This window comes from Ailuropoda melanoleuca, chromosome 5 (genome assembly GCF_002007445.2).
Source record: "Ailuropoda melanoleuca isolate Jingjing chromosome 5, ASM200744v2, whole genome shotgun sequence".
NCBI classification, from domain to species: Eukaryota; Metazoa; Chordata; class Mammalia; order Carnivora; family Ursidae; genus Ailuropoda; species Ailuropoda melanoleuca.
The window spans coordinates 768,287-794,090 of record NC_048222.1 but is presented as its reverse complement, the minus strand read 5'-3'; the positions used below and the strand labels follow the sequence as shown (position 1 = coordinate 794,090).

At 51.8% G+C, this 25,804-nt stretch overlaps 1 protein-coding gene across 2 annotated transcripts; it reads right to left on the bottom strand.

The window, feature by feature from the left end:
* Positions 1-517: 517 nt before the first annotated feature.
* On the bottom strand, positions 518-22,703 carry ZSCAN31 (zinc finger and SCAN domain containing 31). 2 transcript variants are annotated; one of them, XM_034660083.1, is made up of 6 exons: positions 22,569-22,703; positions 15,393-15,865; positions 14,281-14,431; positions 12,999-13,773; positions 1,590-4,218; positions 518-1,451 (listed from the first exon to the last, which is right to left on the bottom strand). In XM_034660083.1, exons 2-5 carry the CDS (start codon positions 15,771-15,773, stop codon positions 3,606-3,608), a joined length of 1,920 nt encoding a protein of 639 aa, XP_034515974.1. In that variant the 5' UTR covers positions 15,774-15,865; positions 22,569-22,703; the 3' UTR covers positions 518-1,451; positions 1,590-3,605. The 2 variants fall into 2 exon arrangements, with proteins under 2 accessions (XP_034515974.1, XP_011215242.2); XM_011216940.3 differs by lacking the exons at positions 518-1,451; positions 1,590-4,218 and adding an exon at positions 9,886-10,819 and having other exon boundaries at positions 10,958-13,773.
* Between the last annotated feature and the right edge of the window lie 3,101 nt (positions 22,704-25,804).

Genomic DNA, 25,804 nt, shown 5'->3' with positions numbered 1-25,804 from the left:
GGAATAACCTCGAGGGGGTTGTTTGTGGGTCGTTCATCTTAATTTGGCATTATATTAATTGATACTAATACAAGGCTTGAATAAAACTTTGTGGCTAGAAAAATGAGAGACTGACTCTCTCAGCTCTGAAGAGAAGGGACACTTGCTCCTTCCAGGCACATGGTGCTTTCAGGTGACGGAGAGCCTAGCGGAAGTGTCTGACGACACTCCTGGAGATACGGAGCTCTCCCACAGGAACTTCCCACCTCATAAGGTGACTAATGACTGGCCTGTCCAGGGACGCACACGCAAGGACAGGCCATCCAGTGTACTGCGCACCCTCGGTGGTCTTAGGCCTTGTTGGGAGAAACCAAGACACGGAAGAGACACTCACATGCGGCACCCTCTTGACGCACATCTAAAATCCTTAGATCTAACTCAAGCCGTGGTCTACAAATTAAACGGAAGCTAGAAACGGGGAGCCATGTTTCAAAACCCCTGGAAAACCAACAAGTGCCCACAGAAAACTCCAGCAGGCTTCATGAACAATGCATACAAGTTTATACGTGCAAGTATTTCCAAACGGGAAAGTGAAAGGACAACCTGTCTCGGATGGCTCAGATGGGGTTCTTTCGTCACGTCTGGATGTTTCTTGTGCGCACCAGTAGAGAAAGCCAGCGGTAAGACTACACAATCAGAAGTGAGGAAACCATCTGGTTCAGTCAGTAAAGCCCCCAACTTTTGGGAGGAACCAACACTCACAGAGACACTCTGGGCTTCATTTGGTTTTTCTGCTGTAGCTTTTGGTATCTTTGGACCAAACAGACAATGTTCTAATTGGAAAATGGAAAATAACTAATTAATAGATTTATAAATTATGATGTTATCTTATGATTAATTTTAATAAAAGGGGGATATTTGGAAATTGGGTCTTTAATGTTTCCTTCACACATATTAGTGAAACTGTTAGAGGCGGCACGGAGGCTCTAACGGGATGCCCGGAGGCCAGCATGGAGGCAGCCACGTGAGGTGTGGGGAAGGTCAGTAGCCTGTCCTGGCCACATCCACGAGAAGCCAGATCCCACCAGACAGGCCCCCGATGGCGGTGCCATGACAGGAAACCTCTGGTCAAATAAGAAAAAGGCACAAAATCCTGCTACCAAGAAATCCTCACCTCCAATAATGAATATCCCACCCCTTAAGAACTGTTAATAAAAGGTAAAACCCGAACCCCAGGAATGCAGCTCTCTCTCAAGCCGGCCTGCTCTCGCATCTCGAGCGTACCCTGCTTTAATGAACTTTCCTGTTTGTGTCGCTCATCTGCGGTGCTGCACGTCTGTCCCTGAATTCTTTCTCATAAGGAGACCGAGAGCCTTTGGCGACATCTTTGGGATGGGCTGAGTTGAGACTTCAGGGCCCAGGGTCTCCCCAGTTCACCAGGCAACATTTGAACCAGATCACTGAAACGGAATCTGAAAAAAAAAAAATGAAACATTCCCAAATTCCCCTTCAATCTTCTGGCAGCAGGATTGCCCTTTCAGGCCTTTCTTCCCCTGTCTGCCCATCCCCACCCCCACTGGGAGGCCTCTCCTCCCTTTGCTCTCCTTTACCCCTCTGGCCTCTCGTGGTTGTTCTCTCTGAGCGTTCCTTTGCTGCTGTGAGGAGCTGAGAAGGGAAGGGGCTGTGTGGTCATTGGGGTCAGAGCCCCGGAGGGACCGGGCTGAAGTTCCGTGTGGTTCGTGCTGGCACTGCAGGGAAGGACATAGCAGCCTCGTGTCCTGAATGCCTGGACAACCCCAGGGAGGGCTGAGGGGGAGGTCCGGCCGTCGGCAGTGTGCTCAGAAGCAGGGGACAGCCCCTCTGCCCTCCCCCCCAGCTCCTGCGCGGAGGGAGGACGAGGAGCAGCTTCCTCTAGGCAGACACTGCTGGGTGAAGATCTGGAGGAATCTGCCTGCGCCAGAGTGGGGAAACCACCTCGTCTCTCAAACCCACCCGCCCACTGCACTCGTGGGCAGCTCACTCGTCTTCCCGCAGGGAGCACAGCATCAGGGGTTCCATGCTGCTGTCCGTGGAGGCTGGGGGGGCGGGGAGCACGACCTGTTTGGCACCACACGCACAGCTGAAGGACCACATCTGTATTCAGGGCTGCAGGGGGCGCTGATGCTGAGCGCACTCTGGAACCAGCGACAGCAGCGCTGGGAGCTCGCGGAAAATGCAGATTCCCGGCCTCCATTCTGACCTTTTGAATTAGACTCTGTATTTTACGAAGATCCCAAGTGATTTGTAGATACTCTAAAATTTGATAAGCATTATTCCAGATAATCTGAATTTAGCTAATTGTTCTATTCACAAATAAAACAGTCAAGGAATTTTAAAGAGTCCTTTTTGCTATGGTCCCTAAAGTCTAAGGAAAACCAAATATACACACGTGCTCACACACTTCTAACTTTTTATAAACTTCAAAGATAAAGGTCTAGCACAGTATGCTTCTAAGCTGAACTTTTATTTCCTCTCTTGGGAAGTTCAACTTTGGATTTTGACCTGGAGTAAAAGTATAATGAGAATATCAGTAGAAGCATTTCATACCCTATTTAATTCCAACAACCCCGCCTACACAGATGGTATTATTTCTTTCATAAATCGCAGTGCACGTTTACTGAAAGCTGTTGTGTTTCGAAGTTTGCATAAATTTAATCTCAAGCGCCCTGTGAGAAGGGCACAGTTAAGCATCCCCGATTGCAGACCGGGAGACGAAGCACAGGGTCGTTTGAGTAAGTTACCCAACGTCGCAAGGCTCACACACGGAGGGGCAGGATTTGAACCCAGACTGTCCGGTGCCAGAGCCCGTGTTTCACGCTGACAGTACACGGCAGGGGAGCGCTGGTCTCTGCAGCCCCTCCTCTTCACCGAGCCTCAAGGACGCTGTCTGCAAGGACACCCGACGAAGCTCCAGAGGGCCGCGGCCGGGGCACGATGCTGACAGAGGGCCATGAATGAAAGAGCGTAATGTGCGCGTTTCCACGCGTCCCCTTATTCTTTCTGACAAAGGGAGGCGTCATACGGTAGCGACCTGCACTTCCATACGGAGGCTCGCGGCTCTCTGAGCCGCCGGGACTGAAGCTTTCACACCACCAGTACGGCCGCGCTGTTGGGGCGCACGTCACTCCTTCCGATGAGAGCACCGAAGAGCTCATCCAGCACGGTCCTCGGGGGGACCCCGGAGGATCCCCCGTGCGAATGGCAAGGATTCTTACTCCCAACACTTCAGCGTGTTTAAAATGTTCACTTTCACAGGGGGGAAAAAAGCCTCACTTCTGACCATCCTTTGAATTTATTCAGTCTTTAAAGAGTCTTGCAGACTCATTCGGTGGTCAGTATTACTCAAGAACAGCCCCTCCATACCAATTTATTTCCAGGTAATTTGTGGTCCCCTTTTAGGAAAATCATCAGAAATGAAGCGAGGGACAGGCAAGGAGGCGGCTGCCGGGCAAGCGCCCACACCCACAGTCACTCACCCCGGAGACACAGCACCCCGTCTGCAGACAAGCTACTCATTCCAGAGCAGAATACATTTGGTAAAAACAAAATATGCCGCTTGAAAATCTTACTTTCCGAGACGGCCCCACCTAGGGGCCGGGGGGCCCACGGAACGAGTCCGGCTTGGCAACGGTGTGGACTCTGAGATGCCTGACGAGGTTGCAGTGGTGGCCGAAGGCCCTCCCGCACTGCTCGCACGCGAACGGCCGCTCCCCGGTGTGGCTCCGCTGGTGCTTCCGGAGCAGCGTGCGCCTGCCGAAGCGCCGGCCGCACTGGCCGCACTGATGGGGCTTCTCGCCCGTGTGGGTGCGCAGGTGCTGGAAGAGCCCCGCGTTCTGGCTGAAGGCCTTGCCGCACTCGCGACACCGGTAGCGCTTCTCCCCGGCGTGGATGCGCTGATGCTGCACGAGGTAGGAGCTCAGGCGGAAGGCCTTCCCGCACTCCTCGCACTCGTACGGCTTCTCCCCCGTGTGGACCCTCCGGTGTCTGACGAGGCCGTTGCTAGCGCTGAAGGCCTTCCCACACTCCTTACACTGATAGGGCTTCTCCCCGGTGTGGCTCCGCTGGTGCTCAGTCAGGCCCGACCGCTGGCTGAAGGCCTTCCCACATTCTTCGCACTCGTAGGGCTTCTCCCCTGTGTGGGTTCTCCGGTGCTGGATGAGGACTGAGCTCTGAGTAAAGCCCTTCCCACACTCACTGCACCTGTGCCGTCTCTCCCCAGAGGCCCGTCCCCGCTGCTTTCCCACTCTGCTCTCCTGCGCACAAGGTTCTCTGTACTTACAGTCCAGAGGGGCAGCTCTGTGGAGCCTGCTATTTCCAAAATGTTCCATTTCCTTCAAGACGTCTTGCTTCGATGCAAAGTCCTGGCTTTCGGGTACAGTTTCACCACCTGGGAGAACACACGCACCACACCATCATCTTTTTCTCCCTTTATGAAAGAGCTCAACCACAGCAGGGGCACAGGAAGCCCCGAAACACACACACACGTGCCCAGGATGCAACACCAGAGGTGAGAAGGACAGAAGGGCTAAACAAGGACACTGGGACCAGAGCGGGGTCGGCAGCACTGTTGATATGGCTGGAGGGTCACCCGGACAGGGCGAGGCTCCCGAAAGGATGTGTGCGAGCAGGTGCTGTTCCACCCGTTTCACCTGTGTTAACTTAGTAAATGTTCACAGGACTCCATGACTGAGGGACTGTGACTCTCTCCATCCCAGGGGCGCAGAGGCTGAAGGTGCAAGCAGGGAGGCTACCTGACCTGGCCGATGTCACAGAGCTACTAAGCAGCGGTGTTTTAAGTTCCAACCCAGGCCATCTGACCCCAGAGTCCACGGCCTGAACTATTACCTTCTGCAGAGACACCAGAGATCCCGAATGGACCCATCCAAGTCCTTACCTTGTTCTCCAAATCTGTGGGGACCCAAAGATTCACCTTTGAGCTGTGTCACCATGGACTGAAGCTGGGTGGCTATCGAGTCCTGCTTGGCCTTCAAATGCAGCACATCCTCTGAGCGTGCTTCAGAATGGCCGTGTTCGTGATCTGGGGCCTGAAGGCAAGTAGGGATATTTGGGTTCATGAGAGGGGATCCAGGAGCCCAGGCTAATACTCAATGAAAGACATCACACGGAACCATAGGAAACATTCTGTAGAGGAAAGGCACAGGGAGCGGCCCCAAATGTGACCCCACACCCACGAGCCGATGGGGGAGAACAAGGTGGTCTGGCGTGCTGGCGCTGCTTTAAAGTATTGTCCTAAGTTCCTGGACGCTCCTTCCTTTAAAAGGTGGAGCCTAATTCCCCCTCCTGGAGAGGGAGCTGTACTTAGTGACTCATTTCTACAGAATAGGATGTGTGGCAGAAGTGACAGTACACGACCTCAGAGACCAAGTCCTGCAAAGCCCTCTCTCTGTCTCTCTCAGGGAAGCTGGCTGACTCGAGGACACTCCATGAGCCCTAGGCGGAAATCCACACGGCAGAGAACNAGAGCCCTGCATCCCATCAGGCTCCCTGCTCAGTGGAAAGCCTGCTTCTCCCTCTCCCACTCCCCCTGCTTGTGTTCCCTCTCTTACTGTCTCTCTCTGTCAAATAAATATATAAAATTTTAAAAAAACAAAAAAACCCCACAACTCCCAACAAACCAACCAACCAAGATTATCAGATGGCTTCATGGGTGGATTCTACCAAATCTTTTTTTTTTTTTTTAAAGATTTATTTATTAGAGAGAGAGAGAGAATGCGCAAGTGGGGCGGGGCAGAGGGAGAGAGAATCAAGCAGATTCCGGGCTGAGCTCAGAGCCTTCCTTGGGGCTCCATCCCAGGACTCTGAGCCAAAATTAAGAGTCGGACACTAAACCCACTGAGCTACCCAAGTGCCCCTAACAAATATTTAGAGAACAGTTAACACCTATTCTTCTCAAATGCCACCCCCCCCCCAAAAAAAAGAAGAGGAAAGAAGGCTTTCTCATTCTATGAGGCCAGCATTACCCTGAGACCAAAACCAGATAAAGACCCCGCAAAAAAAGTATAGGTCAATATCCCTGATGAACATAGATGCAAAAATCCTTAACAAGATATTAGCGAACTGAATCCAAGAATATATTTTAAAAAGCATGCATCACGGATTTATCCCTCAGATGCAAGTGTTTTGATATTTGCAAATCAATGTGATACTTCGTATCAACAAGACAAAAAGTAACAACTGTATCATTTCAATATATGGAGAAAAAGTATTTGACAAAGTACAACATCCATTCATGATACAAACCCTAGACAAGGTTTAGAGGGAACATACCTCAACATAATGAAGGCCATATATGAAAAGCCCACAGCGAACATCAGACTCAATGGGGAAAAAATGAGAGCTTTTGTCCTCAGGTCAGGAATAAGACAAGGATGTTGACTCTCACCACCTTTATTCAGCTAGTACCGGAAATCCCAGCCCCAGCAATCAGAACAGAAAAAGAAATAAAGGCATCTAAACTGCTAAGGAAGAAGAAAGCTTTCGCTCTTGCAGATGACATGACACTACATACCGAAAACTCTAAAGACACCACCACAAAACCATGAGAACTGATAAATGAATTCAGTAAAGTCACAGAAAACAAAATCAATACACGGAAACCGTTGCATTTCTATACACTTATAATGACGTAGCAAAGAGAAATTAAGAAAACAGTCCCATTTACACTGCACCAAAAATAATGAAATACCTGGGAACAAACTTAAGGAGGTGAAAGACCTGTACTGTGAAAACTAAAACGCTGCGGAAAGAAACCGATGATGATACAAACCACCTAACACATTCCGTGCTCACGGAGTGGAAGAACAATTACTCCGCAAATGTCCATACCACCCAAGGCAACATACTGGTCTAATGCAACCCCCGAGGGGCGCCGGGCTGGCTCGGTTGGTTAAGTGGCTCAGGTCATGATCCCAGGGTCCTGGGATCCAGCCCCGCGTCACGCTCCCTGCTCAGCGGGGAGCCTGCTTCTCCCTCTCCCACTCCCCTTGCTGGTGTTCCCTCTCTCGCTGTCAAATAAATAAAACCTTTTTAAAAAAATGATGTAACCCCTATGAAAACACCAACAGTATATTTTACAGAACAAGTACTTCTAAAATGTGTGTAGAAGCACAGAGCACAGAAGTTTGCGAACAGCCGGAGCGACCTTGAAAAAGACAAGCCCGGAGGTGTCGCGATCTCACATTCGAGCTGCCCTCCGAACTGAGGTAACTGAAGCCGCGTGGTACCGCACGCGCACGCGCAGAGGCCACCTGCACAGACATCCCGGAAACAAGCCCACGGCTCTGGTCAGCTGATCGCCCCAAAGGAGGCAAGACTCTCCCGTGGGGAAACCACACCACCTCGTTCACCACGGACGAAAATAAACCCCAAATACAGTAAGGCTTCCGTGTGAGCCCGGAACCCCGCCAAAGCCACAGGGCAAGGGCAACGGCAGCAAACCTCAACCACGGGGACTGCAGGCCAGCGAAATCTGCACAGCGAAGGACACGTCTAAGGGACAAAGCGAGACAACCCGCAGAACGGGAGACGACACCTGCCAGCGACAGACCGCAGACGGGGTCGTGTCCACCCACGGCGCGCGCGCGGTTCGCGAGGCGTGGGGGAAGCGGCTGCCGAGCTTGCGCACAGTGCGGGTCTTCCCGTCTCGGCTTCGGACGAGCAGCGGCGGGAGGAGGCACCGGCCCCGGGACGGCGGACGGGCGCCGCCCTGCGGCTGTGCTCGGGATTACACCCGGGCGAGCACGCGCTGGGCGGCCGCACGGGCACGAGGGCGCACCCCACTCCTCACCGAGGCGGCCTCGGCGGCACACGGCCTAGACCGTGCGTCAGCGGTCAGCCCAGCGCCACGCACCGGCCGCAGCAGCGTCGTGACCATGCCCGGGATGCGGGCGCTCACCTTCCCGGGGTCCCCCGCGCTCTGCGCCGTCACCCCAGAACCGAGACCAGCACTCACCCCTGCCGAAAGGAGCTCCCGCCGCGTGCACCTTGCAAACGCCAGGAACGCGGCCAGCGAGGCAGCACGGACCCTGTCCCAGTGCACGCCCGCGCACCTCCGCGGCCTCTCGAGGTGGCTGGGAGGCTGTTCTGGCTCTCTGGCCGCCTCGCTCGCGGCCCCCGAGGGCTAGCAAGTACCCCCTTTCCCGCTTGAGCTCCCCCAGAAGGGGACTCCGGTTGGAAACAAGCCTGACCCTTGCCCCACCCCACTCCTCACCTGCGGGATAGCGGGTTTCATTTGGTGAGTCGCTGCGCCACACCGCTGTCTTCCGACGGTGGCAGAGAGGGCAGGCAGCGCGTCCGCGCCCACACAGCTGACGGGGACGCAGGTCACCCGCGCCGTCCTCAGCCCGCCCCGACCGCCGCCGACCTTCCCAGACGCCGCAAGCCCTTCCTGGGCGCCCCGCCGGCGGCGTGCTGCGGACCCCGCGCGTGCGCCTCCCCCGCGCTCACCCGAGCGGGAGCGCTACCTTGCCAGGTGGAACGCGAACTTTGCACGCACTGAATAGGAAAACAGGAGATGGGGCCTCCGTGGGCGCCCAATCGACCACAGCAGAGCCACGCCGAGCTGCGCACGCAGTTGTCAAGGCCAGCGGGGATCACGCACGCCTTGCTCTTGTAGGGCGATTGTGGGGTCAGTCCACACACACAGCGGAAAGCTGTTTCGTCCCATCCCTTAGGGCCTTCGCCCAGCCCCATCCCTTTCCTGGGAGGCGCATCCCGTCCCCCCCAGCCCGTGACGGGCTCCCGGGGAAGCTCTAACATTTACCAAGGTCAGAATGACTCAGCAAAACCCGTGAGCTCCATTTCTACCCCCAGCACTCTGTACATCGGCTTCCTTAAAGAAAGAACCAAAAAGGAGCATTCTGAACACAAAGGCATCAACCCTCCTGGTTGCCATGAGTCGTGAGCCCTGCACGTACTGGAAGAGGAACGTAAGCTCAGCAACTTCTGACATGTCCTTTGTTTAATGATTGCTAACTTTTTCTGTACGAATATAGCTCTACATGAAGTGCTCCCTCACCATAGCACTCCTTTATGCAGATTGTGTATTCCAGGCAGCAGAACTAACTTGGGCTCAAATAAAAAACTGTCTTCCTTTTTTAAAGAAATTCTAAAAGGGTGTCAACATTTCTGGGCGCAGCCATAGGCTATCAGAGCCACTTGCCTGTGAACCCCTGGAGGTCCTCTGGAAATGGGTGCTCGGGCCCAGCACAGGCCTCTTACGCCCCCTCCGACGTCTCAGCCCCTCACAGGTGTACCTGGTGGGATCTCCAGCTATCCACACCTGACTTAGACTTGAGCTGCTGAGGGTTACTGGTAATGTTCTCTAGGTGGGAATAACCTCGAGGGGGTTGTTTGTGGGTCGTTCATCTTAATTTGGCATTATATTAATTGATACTAATACAAGGCTTGAATAAAACTTTGTGGCTAGAAAAATGAGAGACTGACTCTCTCAGCTCTGAAGAGAAGGGACACTTGCTCCTTCCAGGCACATGGTGCTTTCAGGTGACGGAGAGCCTAGCGGAAGTGTCTGACGACACTCCTGGAGATACGGAGCTCTCCCACAGGAACTTCCCACCTCATAAGGTGACTAATGACTGGCCTGTCCAGGGACGCACACGCAAGGACAGGCCATCCAGTGTACTGCGCACCCTCGGTGGTCTTAGGCCTTGTTGGGAGAAACCAAGACACGGAAGAGACACTCACATGCGGCACCCTCTTGACGCACATCTAAAATCCTTAGATCTAACTCAAGCCGTGGTCTACAAATTAAACGGAAGCTAGAAACGGGGAGCCATGTTTCAAAACCCCTGGAAAACCAACAAGTGCCCACAGAAAACTCCAGCAGGCTTCATGAACAATGCATACAAGTTTATACGTGCAAGTATTTCCAAACGGGAAAGTGAAAGGACAACCTGTCTCGGATGGCTCAGATGGGGTTCTTTCGTCACGTCTGGATGTTTCTTGTGCGCACCAGTAGAGAAAGCCAGCGGTAAGACTACACAATCAGAAGTGAGGAAACCATCTGGTTCAGTCAGTAAAGCCCCCAACTTTTGGGAGGAACCAACACTCACAGAGACACTCTGGGCTTCATTTGGTTTTTCTGCTGTAGCTTTTGGTATCTTTGGACCAAACAGACAATGTTCTAATTGGAAAATGGAAAATAACTAATTAATAGATTTATAAATTATGATGTTATCTTATGATTAATTTTAATAAAAGGGGGATATTTGGAAATTGGGTCTTTAATGTTTCCTTCACACATATTAGTGAAACTGTTAGAGGCGGCACGGAGGCTCTAACGGGATGCCCGGAGGCCAGCATGGAGGCAGCCACGTGAGGTGTGGGGAAGGTCAGTAGCCTGTCCTGGCCACATCCACGAGAAGCCAGATCCCACCAGACAGGCCCCCGATGGCGGTGCCATGACAGGAAACCTCTGGTCAAATAAGAAAAAGGCACAAAATCCTGCTACCAAGAAATCCTCACCTCCAATAATGAATATCCCACCCCTTAAGAACTGTTAATAAAAGGTAAAACCCGAACCCCAGGAATGCAGCTCTCTCTCAAGCCGGCCTGCTCTCGCATCTCGAGCGTACCCTGCTTTAATGAACTTTCCTGTTTGTGTCGCTCATCTGCGGTGCTGCACGTCTGTCCCTGAATTCTTTCTCATAAGGAGACCGAGAGCCTTTGGCGACATCTTTGGGATGGGCTGAGTTGAGACTTCAGGGCCCAGGGTCTCCCCAGTTCACCAGGCAACATTTGAACCAGATCACTGAAACGGAATCTGAAAAAAAAAAAATGAAACATTCCCAAATTCCCCTTCAATCTTCTGGCAGCAGGATTGCCCTTTCAGGCCTTTCTTCCCCTGTCTGCCCATCCCCACCCCCACTGGGAGGCCTCTCCTCCCTTTGCTCTCCTTTACCCCTCTGGCCTCTCGTGGTTGTTCTCTCTGAGCGTTCCTTTGCTGCTGTGAGGAGCTGAGAAGGGAAGGGGCTGTGTGGTCATTGGGGTCAGAGCCCCGGAGGGACCGGGCTGAAGTTCCGTGTGGTTCGTGCTGGCACTGCAGGGAAGGACATAGCAGCCTCGTGTCCTGAATGCCTGGACAACCCCAGGGAGGGCTGAGGGGGAGGTCCGGCCGTCGGCAGTGTGCTCAGAAGCAGGGGACAGCCCCTCTGCCCTCCCCCCCAGCTCCTGCGCGGAGGGAGGACGAGGAGCAGCTTCCTCTAGGCAGACACTGCTGGGTGAAGATCTGGAGGAATCTGCCTGCGCCAGAGTGGGGAAACCACCTCGTCTCTCAAACCCACCCGCCCACTGCACTCGTGGGCAGCTCACTCGTCTTCCCGCAGGGAGCACAGCATCAGGGGTTCCATGCTGCTGTCCGTGGAGGCTGGGGGGGCGGGGAGCACGACCTGTTTGGCACCACACGCACAGCTGAAGGACCACATCTGTATTCAGGGCTGCAGGGGGCGCTGATGCTGAGCGCACTCTGGAACCAGCGACAGCAGCGCTGGGAGCTCGCGGAAAATGCAGATTCCCGGCCTCCATTCTGACCTTTTGAATTAGACTCTGTATTTTACGAAGATCCCAAGTGATTTGTAGATACTCTAAAATTTGATAAGCATTATTCCAGATAATCTGAATTTAGCTAATTGTTCTATTCACAAATAAAACAGTCAAGGAATTTTAAAGAGTCCTTTTTGCTATGGTCCCTAAAGTCTAAGGAAAACCAAATATACACACGTGCTCACACACTTCTAACTTTTTATAAACTTCAAAGATAAAGGTCTAGCACAGTATGCTTCTAAGCTGAACTTTTATTTCCTCTCTTGGGAAGTTCAACTTTGGATTTTGACCTGGAGTAAAAGTATAATGAGAATATCAGTAGAAGCATTTCATACCCTATTTAATTCCAACAACCCCGCCTACACAGATGGTATTATTTCTTTCATAAATCGCAGTGCACGTTTACTGAAAGCTGTTGTGTTTCGAAGTTTGCATAAATTTAATCTCAAGCGCCCTGTGAGAAGGGCACAGTTAAGCATCCCCGATTGCAGACCGGGAGACGAAGCACAGGGTCGTTTGAGTAAGTTACCCAACGTCGCAAGGCTCACACACGGAGGGGCAGGATTTGAACCCAGACTGTCCGGTGCCAGAGCCCGTGTTTCACGCTGACAGTACACGGCAGGGGAGCGCTGGTCTCTGCAGCCCCTCCTCTTCACCGAGCCTCAAGGACGCTGTCTGCAAGGACACCCGACGAAGCTCCAGAGGGCCGCGGCCGGGGCACGATGCTGACAGAGGGCCATGAATGAAAGAGCGTAATGTGCGCGTTTCCACGCGTCCCCTTATTCTTTCTGACAAAGGGAGGCGTCATACGGTAGCGACCTGCACTTCCATACGGAGGCTCGCGGCTCTCTGAGCCGCCGGGACTGAAGCTTTCACACCACCAGTACGGCCGCGCTGTTGGGGCGCACGTCACTCCTTCCGATGAGAGCACCGAAGAGCTCATCCAGCACGGTCCTCGGGGGGACCCCGGAGGATCCCCCGTGCGAATGGCAAGGATTCTTACTCCCAACACTTCAGCGTGTTTAAAATGTTCACTTTCACAGGGGGGAAAAAAGCCTCACTTCTGACCATCCTTTGAATTTATTCAGTCTTTAAAGAGTCTTGCAGACTCATTCGGTGGTCAGTATTACTCAAGAACAGCCCCTCCATACCAATTTATTTCCAGGTAATTTGTGGTCCCCTTTTAGGAAAATCATCAGAAATGAAGCGAGGGACAGGCAAGGAGGCGGCTGCCGGGCAAGCGCCCACACCCACAGTCACTCACCCCGGAGACACAGCACCCCGTCTGCAGACAAGCTACTCATTCCAGAGCAGAATACATTTGGTAAAAACAAAATATGCCGCTTGAAAATCTTACTTTCCGAGACGGCCCCACCTAGGGGCCGGGGGGCCCACGGAACGAGTCCGGCTTGGCAACGGTGTGGACTCTGAGATGCCTGACGAGGTTGCAGTGGTGGCCGAAGGCCCTCCCGCACTGCTCGCACGCGAACGGCCGCTCCCCGGTGTGGCTCCGCTGGTGCTTCCGGAGCAGCGTGCGCCTGCCGAAGCGCCGGCCGCACTGGCCGCACTGATGGGGCTTCTCGCCCGTGTGGGTGCGCAGGTGCTGGAAGAGCCCCGCGTTCTGGCTGAAGGCCTTGCCGCACTCGCGACACCGGTAGCGCTTCTCCCCGGCGTGGATGCGCTGATGCTGCACGAGGTAGGAGCTCAGGCGGAAGGCCTTCCCGCACTCCTCGCACTCGTACGGCTTCTCCCCCGTGTGGACCCTCCGGTGTCTGACGAGGCCGTTGCTAGCGCTGAAGGCCTTCCCACACTCCTTACACTGATAGGGCTTCTCCCCGGTGTGGCTCCGCTGGTGCTCAGTCAGGCCCGACCGCTGGCTGAAGGCCTTCCCACATTCTTCGCACTCGTAGGGCTTCTCCCCTGTGTGGGTTCTCCGGTGCTGGATGAGGACTGAGCTCTGAGTAAAGCCCTTCCCACACTCACTGCACCTGTGCCGTCTCTCCCCAGAGGCCCGTCCCCGCTGCTTTCCCACTCTGCTCTCCTGCGCACAAGGTTCTCTGTACTTACAGTCCAGAGGGGCAGCTCTGTGGAGCCTGCTATTTCCAAAATGTTCCATTTCCTTCAAGACGTCTTGCTTCGATGCAAAGTCCTGGCTTTCGGGTACAGTTTCACCACCTGGGAGAACACACGCACCACACCATCATCTTTTTCTCCCTTTATGAAAGAGCTCAACCACAGCAGGGGCACAGGAAGCCCCGAAACACACACACACGTGCCCAGGATGCAACACCAGAGGTGAGAAGGACAGAAGGGCTAAACAAGGACACTGGGACCAGAGCGGGGTCGGCAGCACTGTTGATATGGCTGGAGGGTCACCCGGACAGGGCGAGGCTCCCGAAAGGATGTGTGCGAGCAGGTGCTGTTCCACCCGTTTCACCTGTGTTAACTTAGTAAATGTTCACAGGACTCCATGACTGAGGGACTGTGACTCTCTCCATCCCAGGGGCGCAGAGGCTGAAGGTGCAAGCAGGGAGGCTACCTGACCTGGCCGATGTCACAGAGCTACTAAGCAGCGGTGTTTTAAGTTCCAACCCAGGCCATCTGACCCCAGAGTCCACGGCCTGAACTATTACCTTCTGCAGAGACACCAGAGATCCCGAATGGACCCATCCAAGTCCTTACCTTGTTCTCCAAATCTGTGGGGACCCAAAGATTCACCTTTGAGCTGTGTCACCATGGACTGAAGCTGGGTGGCTATCGAGTCCTGCTTGGCCTTCAAATGCAGCACATCCTCTGAGCGTGCTTCAGAATGGCCGTGTTCGTGATCTGGGGCCTGAAGGCAAGTAGGGATATTTGGGTTCATGAGAGGGGATCCAGGAGCCCAGGCTAATACTCAATGAAAGACATCACACGGAACCATAGGAAACATTCTGTAGAGGAAAGGCACAGGGAGCGGCCCCAAATGTGACCCCACACCCACGAGCCGATGGGGGAGAACAAGGTGGTCTGGCGTGCTGGCGCTGCTTTAAAGTATTGTCCTAAGTTCCTGGACGCTCCTTCCTTTAAAAGGTGGAGCCTAATTCCCCCTCCTGGAGAGGGAGCTGTACTTAGTGACTCATTTCTACAGAATAGGATGTGTGGCAGAAGTGACAGTACACGACCTCAGAGACCAAGTCCTGCAAAGCCCTCTCTCTGTCTCTCTCAGGGAAGCTGGCTGACTCGAGGACACTCCATGAGCCCTAGGCGGAAATCCACACGGCAGAGAACGAAACTTCTGGCCATCAGCCGGTGAAGAACTGCGGCCCCCTCCCAGCAACCATGGACGGGAGTCATCCTGGAGGTGGATCCCCCAGCCAAGCCTTCAGGTGCTCACGGGGAGTGTGGTCCCCGCTGCCCAGGGCTCAGACAGGCAATCCTGAGGAGCTCTGCAACCCCAGCACTACACCTCACCTCACCGTGTCTGGGTTCTGGGCAATGGGGCCTGACTCACTGTACAGCCCTGTTGCTCTGTGCCTCAGTTTCCCTCTCCACCTCAAGAGACTGGATTAAGTCACCCCACCATTACAGGACTGGTAAAAAGAGAATCCAAGTTAAAAAAAAAATCTTCACTGCAACCTCATGAGAGATCCTCCCAACTTGCTTCCTAAATCCTGACTGTTCGGGTTTTCCAGCCATTAAGGCTTGGGGGCAGACTGTTACACAGCAACTGAGAACTGGCTGTAGCCCGCGTCAGTCAGCAAACTTCACCCTTTGTGTAGAACTCAGCGTCTGGGAGCCCATCTTCCTCCTCTCACCTGGTTCTCAGGCTCACTAAGCTCCCTCTCCAGATCTTCAACCACAGCCACGGCCTCCTCCCCGCTCTCCGGCTGCTGCTCCCGCACCCAGGCCCGCAGCTCCTCGGGCAGGATGGTCAGGAACTGCTCCAGCACCAGCAGCTCCACGATCTGCTCCTTGCTGTGGGTCTCGGGCCGCAGCCAGCGTCGGCACAGCTCCCGGAGCCGGCTCAGCGCCTCACGGGGTCCGGGAGTCTCTTGATAACAAAAATGCCTAAAAAGTTGGCGGGAGGCCTCCTGGCTAGAAAAGCTGTTCTCTCGAAGGTAGGTTTCCTGGTCCCAGATCGCGTCTTCCTCCACCTTCACGATCTTAAGTCCCTCCTGTTCCTCCGCCGAAGCCATTCTGGGGTTAACTTAGGAGGATCCCTCCAGCCTGGGGTGAAGAGGAACCACATTCAAGACTTCCTGATATATTCTTCTTTCAGAGGACACACCTGATGATGAAACATCATGTATTAATGGAAACTAAGAAGCAGTGGGGGGAAAAGTAAAGGACAGAAACCGTGAATATCATGCTATCATTCACGTCACAAGTGCAGCATCCGGAAAAGCATATGGCAGAATATCCTGGTTGCCCCATTCTTCCTTCTTTCCTGTAGCCACGTACTTGTAGTGCCCTCCCCCCACTGCGAGTCGGTGCTCAAGCACGTGACCAGGTTTGGCCAGGGCGACACCAGCAACTGTCACACAAGCAAAGGCTTGGGAAGTACTTGTGTGACTCTGTAGCTGGCTTGCCCTTGCCCTCCACAACTGCAAGGAGGACGATCTGCTTCCTGATGAAAGAGGCACGTGGGACAGGACCCATCACCCCAGCAGGGCAGAGGGATCGTCCCGGCTCAGCTCACCCCCAGATACGTGCAGAACTGGCTGGCAGACCCACAGGTCACTGCAGATGCACAAGGCAGCCCTGCCCAGGTCAGCTGAACCCCGCAGATTCGTGTGCTAAAGAAATGTTGATTGCTGCCAGCCACCAAAGTTTTATGGCTGTTTGTTATACCACGTTATTATGGCAACGAAGAAATGATGCACGGGGGTGACCACTGGGGAGGGAACTAGGTAAGTGCAGAAAATAGAAAGGGAAATTTACCTTCACAGAATACTCTCTTTATTTTTTCTCACTTTTGTATCATTTGAAATACTTATTGCAAGGAAACAAACAAACAAACAGTAGTGATGGAAAAGCCTGGTAGACAGTCAATATACAGTAGCATCAGGTAAAGAACAGGACACGCAAAACTAGTGATAAAATCAAACGATGCGTGCTATCATAGCGGATTCAACCAGATATCCAGAGAGCAAAGAGGAGAAAAAATAATTCTGACTGGGTACGGAGCAGTGAAAGAATGTGGCTTAGGGGCACGTGCGTCTGAATTAGGCCTGCAAGAACAAACGGGAATTTTTCAGGCAGGGACAGGGCACTGGGATGGGACTCAACATGACAGGCCACATGAACAACAGGACCTCAGCTATTTACGGTCACACTGTGCAGCGGTCCTGGTGGCTGAACTCTAGGCTACAGGGTGTGGGTAGAAGTGTGTGGAAAGAGGTCAGGTGGGGGGGCGCCTGGGTGGCACAGCAGTTAAACGTCTGCCTTCGGCTCAGGGCGTGATCCCGGCATTATGGGATCGAGCCCCACATCAGGCTCCTGCTATGAGCCTGCTTCTTCCTCTCCCACTCCCCCTGCTTGTGTTCCCTCTCTCGCTGGCTGTCTCTGTCTCCTGTCAAATAAATAAAAAAAATCTTAAAAAAAAAAAAAAAAAGAAAGAGGTCAGGTGGGGAAAGATGCACTGTACTAGAAAACAACCTTGAACGCTAAGCTAAGATGTTTAGACTTTATTATATGGAAAAGTGAGGGGCATCAAGGCTTTGATTTCACTGTCCCAGCACTAGATCTGTATTTTAAAGAAATACTGAGTACGGTTCGGGAAGGAAATGGCAGGAGTTTGTTGCAGGGCTGTGGCACTTACGTTGGGAGGCTGAATGGTAGCTACACTGGTCATGTGCTTTCATCGTAGAATTTGAGTTTTATATATGACTTCAGCCCTGTGTTAATAAATTATTAATGTCTGACAGAATTTAGAAGTTTTTCAGTTATGCTTTATTGTGGGGAAAATGTATTTATTCCATTCATGCAAATGCTGTATGTCCCCCAGATGCCTGGCACAGCGCGGGGCGCCTCAGCCACAGCAGTGAGAGGCAGCAGACCTGGTCCCTGCCTTCCTGGCGTTCACAGTGGGAGAGACAGACATTAGTGCAAAGTTCACAGAAAATTAGGTTACAGTGTGGAGAACACGGTGAGTTAACCAAGACTGTGGAGCTTGCTCTCTGCCAATGTCCGAGGCCAACAACTGCACTGTTTTCACTCCTTACTGCAGCATCTGGTGTCTCGGTTTTTGAGTCTTCAGTCCAGGAAGCCCGTAAGTCTGAGAATTCCTAACTACGGAACTGCACTGGATTTCGTTATTAAAAGTGTGGCTTCCCATGGGGTTAGATTTATAGGCACAAACTGTTCTGCGATTACAGGGTTGCCCCCTAATGCTACTGAGAAACCAGGGAGCACCACAGGCAGGTGCCTCACAGACCCACCGCCGCGGGGGGGGGGGCGGCCTATTTGCTGTGCTGCTCCCCCTCCAGTTGCTGAGTTTAGGACTGACCTCCTGGCCTCATGCCACTGTGAACCCTGTCTTTACCCTTAATGCCCAGCGTGGTGCTGGCCCACTGCAAGTGCTTCATGGATGTGCCCGGGTCAGCAGCTCAATTCCCCTTTTCATTTCCTCAAGCTGTGGCAAGGGAAGGGAAGGGAAGAAGTACGGTCAAATAGCCTCTTTCCATTCTCCCCACACCACTCCTGCCCCCAGGATCTGTATGTGTTACCCTGTGTTCCCAACCAGTCCTCCTGTCTCCAACCACGTCCCAACCCGCTACAGATCCCAAACACCTCGTACGACAAAACGCCTAGAGGATTTACAGGTCTAGATTTGCTACGAAATTATGGATCAATCTTCAACGTTTTATCTACCTGATTTATTCAGTTATGTGCAATTTGGCATCCTCTGATGAACCAAACAGAATGAGTTCTTTAAAATCGTCTTCAGAGAAACAGTGCTGCGTAGCGAGAACGTTCAAATCATGTGGCCTCTCGAAAGTGGGACTGACCAAAGGACCCCTCTCCGAAGGCTGCTGGGATAATTATATAACGTAACACACATATAAAGCTCAGCACAGTACCTGGCCCACGGCAACTGCTAAATAAATACTAATTACCTGGTATTCTTAACAAAGCAGTATTAATGAGCTGAATATCCTCTTTTACAGAGAAAATAGAGCAAACAAAATAAAACATTGAATTTATAGGCCAATATCCAGTAGATAGTTGAAAATCCTGGAAGAAATATCCGAGAAAGGTCAGGACAGACTATGACCTGCGGTGACCTTCCAAATGTGTGCTGAAGCCTACCTCTAGATCCCGCGAGGGGCAGAACCCTGAACATCCCAATGGCAGCTCAAAAGCAACGAATCAAAGACTGGATTCAGATTTCCAGAGTGACATGGCACAGCCAGTTACGCTTAATTACCAATTGGCTCCAAACATTAGGAGACGATACATAAAAAGAAATAAAGAAAAGGACATGGCCAGCCACAAATACGAGGTAAACATTTCAGTGGACCAGAAACAGACACACGAAGTGGCAAGTGCAGGGAGCTGTGGGCGAACGGTCTCCAAGCAGCGGGGACAGCCTAGTACTCAACTCTCGGGAGACAGGACTCCAGGTGGCGGTGGTGTGTGTCGGAGGGCAGGCATCTGGGCTCCCTTTCTGATGCCAGGGGCCTCAGGGGAATTCCACACTCAGGAGGCCAGTCCCAGCAGCACTCCAAAACAAAGCCACAAGAAGCCAATCAAACCAGCACAAAACCCTGCTTCCAAGAATCCCTGCCCCAAGTAATGAACAGTCCACCCCCTTACTGACAACTGTCCATAAAAGAAATGAAACCCCAGCGGGCAGTGGCGCATTGACGCTCTCACATCTCGAGAATGTATCATTACTGTGCTGTGTCTGTCCTTGAATTCTTTCGGTGACGAGACCAAGACCCTTTGGCAACCATCTTTGGGATGGGCTAGGTCAAAGCCTCGGGGCCTGGAGTCTCCCAAGTTCACCCAGCTACATAATTAAGGTTACTAATTAGCTGACCTTAGGATAGGGCGATTGATCTCTGGGTGGGGCTACACTACCTGCACGATCCCTGTAACAGTAGCGTATTCTCTGGCGGGTGGCAGAAGAGCACGTCAGATTTGAAGCAGGAGGAGGACCTGACGAACGTTTGCTGGCTTGTCAACGGAGAGGGAGCCTCCGGTAAAGAAATGCAGGCAACCTCTAGAAGCTGAGCCAGGCTCTTGCTGGCAGCCAGCAGGGTGAGGGGGACCTCAGTTCTACAGGAACTTCAATCCTACAACCACAAGAAACTGAATTCTGACAACAACAATTTAAGACTCGTGTGTGTTTTAAATATACTGCATAGATTTGGTGCTGTTCATATGACACACTCTAAGTTTCCCTATTTGATTTCTTCTGATATCCTGGTTCCTTACCGTGTCCTACACTAATACTGTTGCCATTTATTCACTCATTTTACTCAATATGTGTTCCCTGAGCACCTATGACATGCGAGGCCGCTTTGCAAGGCACCAGAGATAACAACTGTGAAAAAGACAGAACCCCTCTCTGTTTTGCTGGAGCTTACATTCCAATAGGAAAGACAAACCGAAAGTAACATTAACAACAACAAAAGTGGGTAAGGAGGCAGGCAAATGAAGTAAGGACTAGGTGACAGAAGTACTGTGATGAAAACCAACCAGACCCTGAGCTGTCAAATAAATGGAGGACCTATGAAGAGAGAGTGGTGGGAGGTGAGGTAAACATCTTGGTGGAGCCCTTAAGAGCGACAAGGAGTGAGCCATGCAACGAGTAGAAGTGGGGACGGGAATAGCCCTTGACTCTGTTCAAAAGCCCTGAGGTAGGGTATGATGTTCAAATAAATGAAAGGAGTCCAGAGCAGATCCAGCCAAGTGAGAGAAGAGTGGCAAAAATTTAGGCTGGCAAGACAAGCCAGATCACGCAGGGCACAGGAGTGTGGATTTTATTATAAGAGCAAAAGTCATGGAAGGCTTTTAAGAAGGGACGTGAAGGGGCGCCTGGGTGGCACAGCGGTTAAGCGTCTGCCTTCGGCTCAGGGCGTGATCCTGGCGTTATGGGATCGAGCCCCACATCAGGCTCCTCTGCTATGAGCCTGCTTCTTCCTCTCCCACTCCCCTGCCTGTGTTCCCTCTCTCGCTGGCTGTCTGTATCTCTGTCGAATAAATAAATAAAATCTTAAAAAAAAGAAAAAAAAAAAAAGAAGGGACGTGAAAAGACTGGATTTATGTGTTAAGCAGCTCTGCTCCTGGACGGTGAATGAGCTTAGGGAATGAAGGTGGAGGCAGAAGTGGAAGCAGAAAAGCCTAGAGTTAAAGAAGAGCTGAAAGAAGGGCGTGGAGGCTACTGCACTGGATCCAGAAAAACTTCCACTTATGTATAATGTTCCTGTACTCTTCAAGTGAATTTAACTTTGAAAAATACTACTGAAAAGCATAACAGCTTAATCTTTGTAAAAAAGTGCTTCAGTCTTTGGACAGATGTTTCTGGAGCTGTGCTCCGAGCTTGGTATACACAGGAGTTTGTAGCTCACAGAGGTGGGCAGGAAAGAATTACAATTTGGTGACATAAAAGCCATAATCTTGGAAGCATGCTAGGTATACTCCTGAAGGAAGCAGGAGCGCTCATCCTAAATGCAATACTCGGTTTCTATGCACTACCTGTAACCCACAGAAGAATTCGCTTCACAGATACTCAGTGCCTATTAGGTGTCAGCCAGCAGACACATGATAAAAGGCGATAGAACTGCAGAATTTGATAATGTGTCCTCTTGTTCCTTAACTGAACTAAAATCACGGAGGAAAAAGCATAAAAGAGCATTTTTCTCATTAGCTTCAGTATTAGCAGCGAGAAATAACACAAATCGTCAACCACTTGTGTTGTAAAATTAACCCCAAAGCATAACCAATTATAATGACAAACGAATGGAGGAACCATTTAAACACCACGAGGAAACAGGCAAATCCAGAAACGGCGGTCCTCTCCCGGAGGACGGGCAAGTCTTCCCCGCAACCAGGCAATGCACGGGGAAGAGACTCGGGACAGGCTGGACTGTTGTAAATTTTCAAAGACAACTACATGCACTGAACGGTCTTTAACTGGATTCTAGTTGGTCCAAATCAGTGCAAAAGACGTCTGTAAGACAACTAAGGGAACAGGAACGAGGGGTTAGGTGGTTTTACGGAATGCTCCCACATTTAGTTGAGTGTGTTAATGGTACTGCCGTCATGATTCGCGTCCGTAAAATGCCAATTTTTGAAGATACACACTCGGAACTATTTAGGAATGACAATCCTGATGCTTGCTATTTCCTCTGAAATACTTAGAGAAAAGAACGCATGCAATAAATGCTTCATAACGCTAACACCGACTAAACAAAGGTGGTGCGTATAGGGGAGTCCGGCTTTCCATGGGGAGCAGGACCCCAGCCGGGCGCCCCCCCCACACACACACGGGAGCAGGACCCCAGCCGGGCGCCCCCCCCCCACACGGGAGCAGGACCCCAGCCGGGCGCCCCCACACACACACACGGGAGCAGGACCCCAGCCGCGCCCCCCCCCACACGGGAGCAGGACCCCAGCCGGGCGCCCCCACACACACACACGGGAGCAGGACCCCAGCCGGGCGCCCCCCCCCACACGGGAGCAGGACCCCAGCCGGGCGCCCCCACACACACACACGGGAGCAGGACCCCAGCCGGGCGCCCCCCCCCACACGGGAGCAGGACCCCAGCCGGGCGCCCCCANCCCCCCCCACGGGAGCAGGACCCCAGCCAGTCGCCCCCCCACACACACACACTCCGGCGCCGCCTCGAAGCCCCGCCCCCGGGGGAGTCTCTCCCACTCCGCCCGGGTTGCAGACGCGTCCGGCGGCCAGGCCAGCGCCCACGGCTCCTTCCCGCCGACTCCAAGTCGCGGACCTCCAATCTTCGCGGCCCGAAACTCACCTTCGGTCCAGGGAAGCTCCGGAGCCGCGGCGGGCAGCAGCAGCCCGACCCGACCAGCCGGGACGGCCGGAAGTGCATCAGCCTCCTGAGCCCAGGCGCCTTCCAGGAGCTTTCCTGTCCTCTCTAGGACCCCGGAGGTCGCTGCGTCTCGGTGGCCACCTCGTCGCCCAGCTCCGGCTCCCTCGGGGTCAGGCGGCCTCGGAAAGACTGCGGTCCCTGCAGTTCCACTGCTCGCGCTTGGTGTGGACAGCACCAGAGGAGACGACGGTGGTGGGGCTGAGAATACAGGGGTTTGCTGCGATTGTCTTCCGGATTCTCGGAGTCGAGGAAGAGACGCGGGCAGGTGAACAAGTAACGACATAAAGCCGATGTGGACGTGAAATGTCGACAGGTCTGTAGTTACCGCCGTGTACTTAGAACACAGGTACCTGTGCGAAGTCGAACTGGCAGCCGAGAACGCCGAGGAGAGCTGGCGGGGAGCATCGGAGGGCGGGGGCAGGAGCGCGGAGAGCATCGGAGGAGGACGCGGGAGGAGCGCGGGGAGCATCGGAGGAGGATGGGGGCAGGAGCGCGGGGAGCATCGGAGGAGGACGCGGGAGGAGCGCGGGGAGCATCGGAGGAGGACGCGGAGGAGCGCGGAGAGCATCGGAGGAGGGCGGGGGCAGGAGCGCGGGGAGCATCGGAGGAGGATGCGGGAGGAGCGCGGGGAGTACCGAAGGAGGGCGGGGGCAGGAGCGCGGGGAGCATCGGAGGAGGACGCGGGAGGAGCGCGGGGAGCATCGGAGGAGGACGCGGAGGAGCGCGGGGAGCATCGGAGGAGGGCGGGGGGAGGAGCGCGGGGAGCATCGGAGGAGGCCGGGGGAGGATCGGGGGAGGAGCCCCACCTGGGGCTCAATCTCACAACCCTGAGATCATGACCTGAGCTGAAATCAAGAGTCAGACGCTTAACCGACTGAGCCACCCAGGCGTCCCTGATCAAAAACATTTTAAATTATTTATATTTGGGTAAACCTTTGTCAAGTTTCTTTCGGGGCGCCTGGGTGGCTCAGATGGTTGGGCCTCTGTCTCCGGCTAGGATTGTGATCTTGGGGTCCTGGAATGGAGCCCCACATCCGGCTCCTTGCTCAGCAGGAAGCCTGCTTCTCCCTCTGCCTCTTCCCCTGCTTGTGTGCTCCCTCTCTCCAATGAATAAATCAATGAATTAAAGAAAGAAATATTCTTTTAGAAAGTTTCTTTCAATTATAGGCTAAAAGATTTTAAGACATTTCAAGTTTTTGGATGAGGACAATTCTGACAATCTCTTATATTTGTGATACTAACTGGCTAGTTTTGATGCCCGCATGGTCATATTATGTTTTCTTCGTCAATGTCAATATTTATGTCACATATGCAAGAAATTTAAATCATTTTTCATTGTGTTTACTGATTCACTCCTCTTCATTAATTAGATTATCAAACAATTCAAGTGCCTGTTAATTAGTTTATTCAAAATTTCGCTTTCTTAATGAATTACTGTTTTGTATAATCTAAAATATTTTTTTGGTTTTGTTATAATATGCTTCTGGATGTCAGTAAAAATATCTAATTTTTTCAAAATTTGTAAGTATATGAAGCATGTGAACACATTTCCAGGGCCCACTTCAGACCAGGGCATTTGAACACACACACGAGTGTGAAGTCACTTACACTTCATACACATAATGGTAAATCTAACTGAGTAAGTAAATGCCGCAGAAGAGTCCATAGGAATCCAGCAGTTGTTCTAGGAATTACAATTCCCATTGTTAATATACCGTGGTCGGCTTGGAAATGACAGTGCAGCATTTCCCATTTTAGTCTCCACTCTGCACATCTCATGCTTTGTACTTTGACATGTACTTGAGTAGGAGACCTACAGACTATTATTCTCTTGCCCTCCTGCATCTTTTGGGATGCTGTTGACATATATTTTACCCCCACATACATCACAAACTCCAGCTTAAACTGATACTCTTTTTGTTCTGAATGGCCATTTGTCTTTTTAAGGAAGTGAAAAAGAAAAGTTTTGAATTAGTTTACGTGCATATTGACCATTCTGATGCTCTTCCTCCGGTAGGGCTCAGTTCCTGTTTCTAGATATGTTAGCGGATACACAGTAAAAGATGTCGTTTGTGACATCAATAACAGAGTAGGTGAGGGCGTCTCTGTGGCTCAGTCGGGTAAGCGTCTGCCTTCAGCTCAGGTCATGATCCCGGAGTCCTGGGAACCAGTCCCACATCTGGCTCCCTGCTCAGCAGGGAGTCTGCTTCTCTCTCTGCCCCTCCTCCCTCTCACTCTTTCTTGCAAAAATAAATAAATAAATCTAAAAAAATAGCAGAGTAGGGGAGGGGACAAGTAAAACTGTAGAGTATATATACACTATTGAAGTTAAGTTGCTATCAGTTTAAAATGGATTGTTTTCAGTTAAGCTGTTTTATTAGCCCCATGGTAACCACAAAGAAATTACCTACAGAAGATACGCGGAAAAAAATAAGAAAAGAAATCAAAGCACATTACTAAGAAAAAAAATTAATGAAACAAAAAGGGAGACATCAAAAGAAGAAAAAGTATGGCAGATAGAATGAAATTAACTAAATGTCAATATTGTCCTTACCTACCAACAATTAAATGTAAATATTTAAGCTCCCCAGTCAAAAGACGTAGAGTGACCAAATGGATAAAGACCAAGATTCAACTGCATTCCATCTACAAGAGGCTCACTCTCGGCTTACGGGCATACATAAACTGAAGGATGGAAAAGATACCCCATGGAAGTGAAAGCCAAAAGAGAGTGAGGGGCCACATGTATATCAGAGAAAGTAGACTTCAGGTTACAATCGTCAGAAGAGACATTACATAATGACAGATTGTCAATTCACCAGGAAGCCTGAACAATTAAATATATGCACCCAAATGTGTGCAGAACTGTGGGGAGAAACACCTCACTTTCCATAATGGATAGAAGATCCAGACAAGGTCAACAGAATTCTGGGGTTGATACTCTTTCTTTTCTTCTAGCTTTCAGTATTTAAATAGATAATTTCTGATGATAAGTCAACTGTAATTCAAATCATTGTTCCTCTAAAAAATAATCACTGTTCCTCTATTTGTAAATAATGGTCATTCTTCCTGGGTGAGTACAAGATTTTCTTTTTTTTTTTTAATTTTTTTTAACATTTATTTTTATTTTTTTTTTAAGATTTTACTTATTCATTTGA

Bases quoted from the DNA above. Each gene is read 5' to 3' on its own strand.
- ZSCAN31 (XM_034660083.1), bottom strand. From the start codon at position 15,773: ATGGCTTCGGCGGAGGAACAGGAGGGACTTAAGATCGTGAAGGTGGAG. The intron at 14,432-15,392 runs GTGAGAGGAGGA...ACTTGCCTTCAG, and splicing joins TTAGTGAGCCTGAGAACCAG to GCCCCAGATCACGAACACGG. The intron at 13,774-14,280 runs GTAAGGACTTGG...GTGTTCTCCCAG, and splicing joins CCACAGATTTGGAGAACAAG to GTGGTGAAACTGTACCCGAA.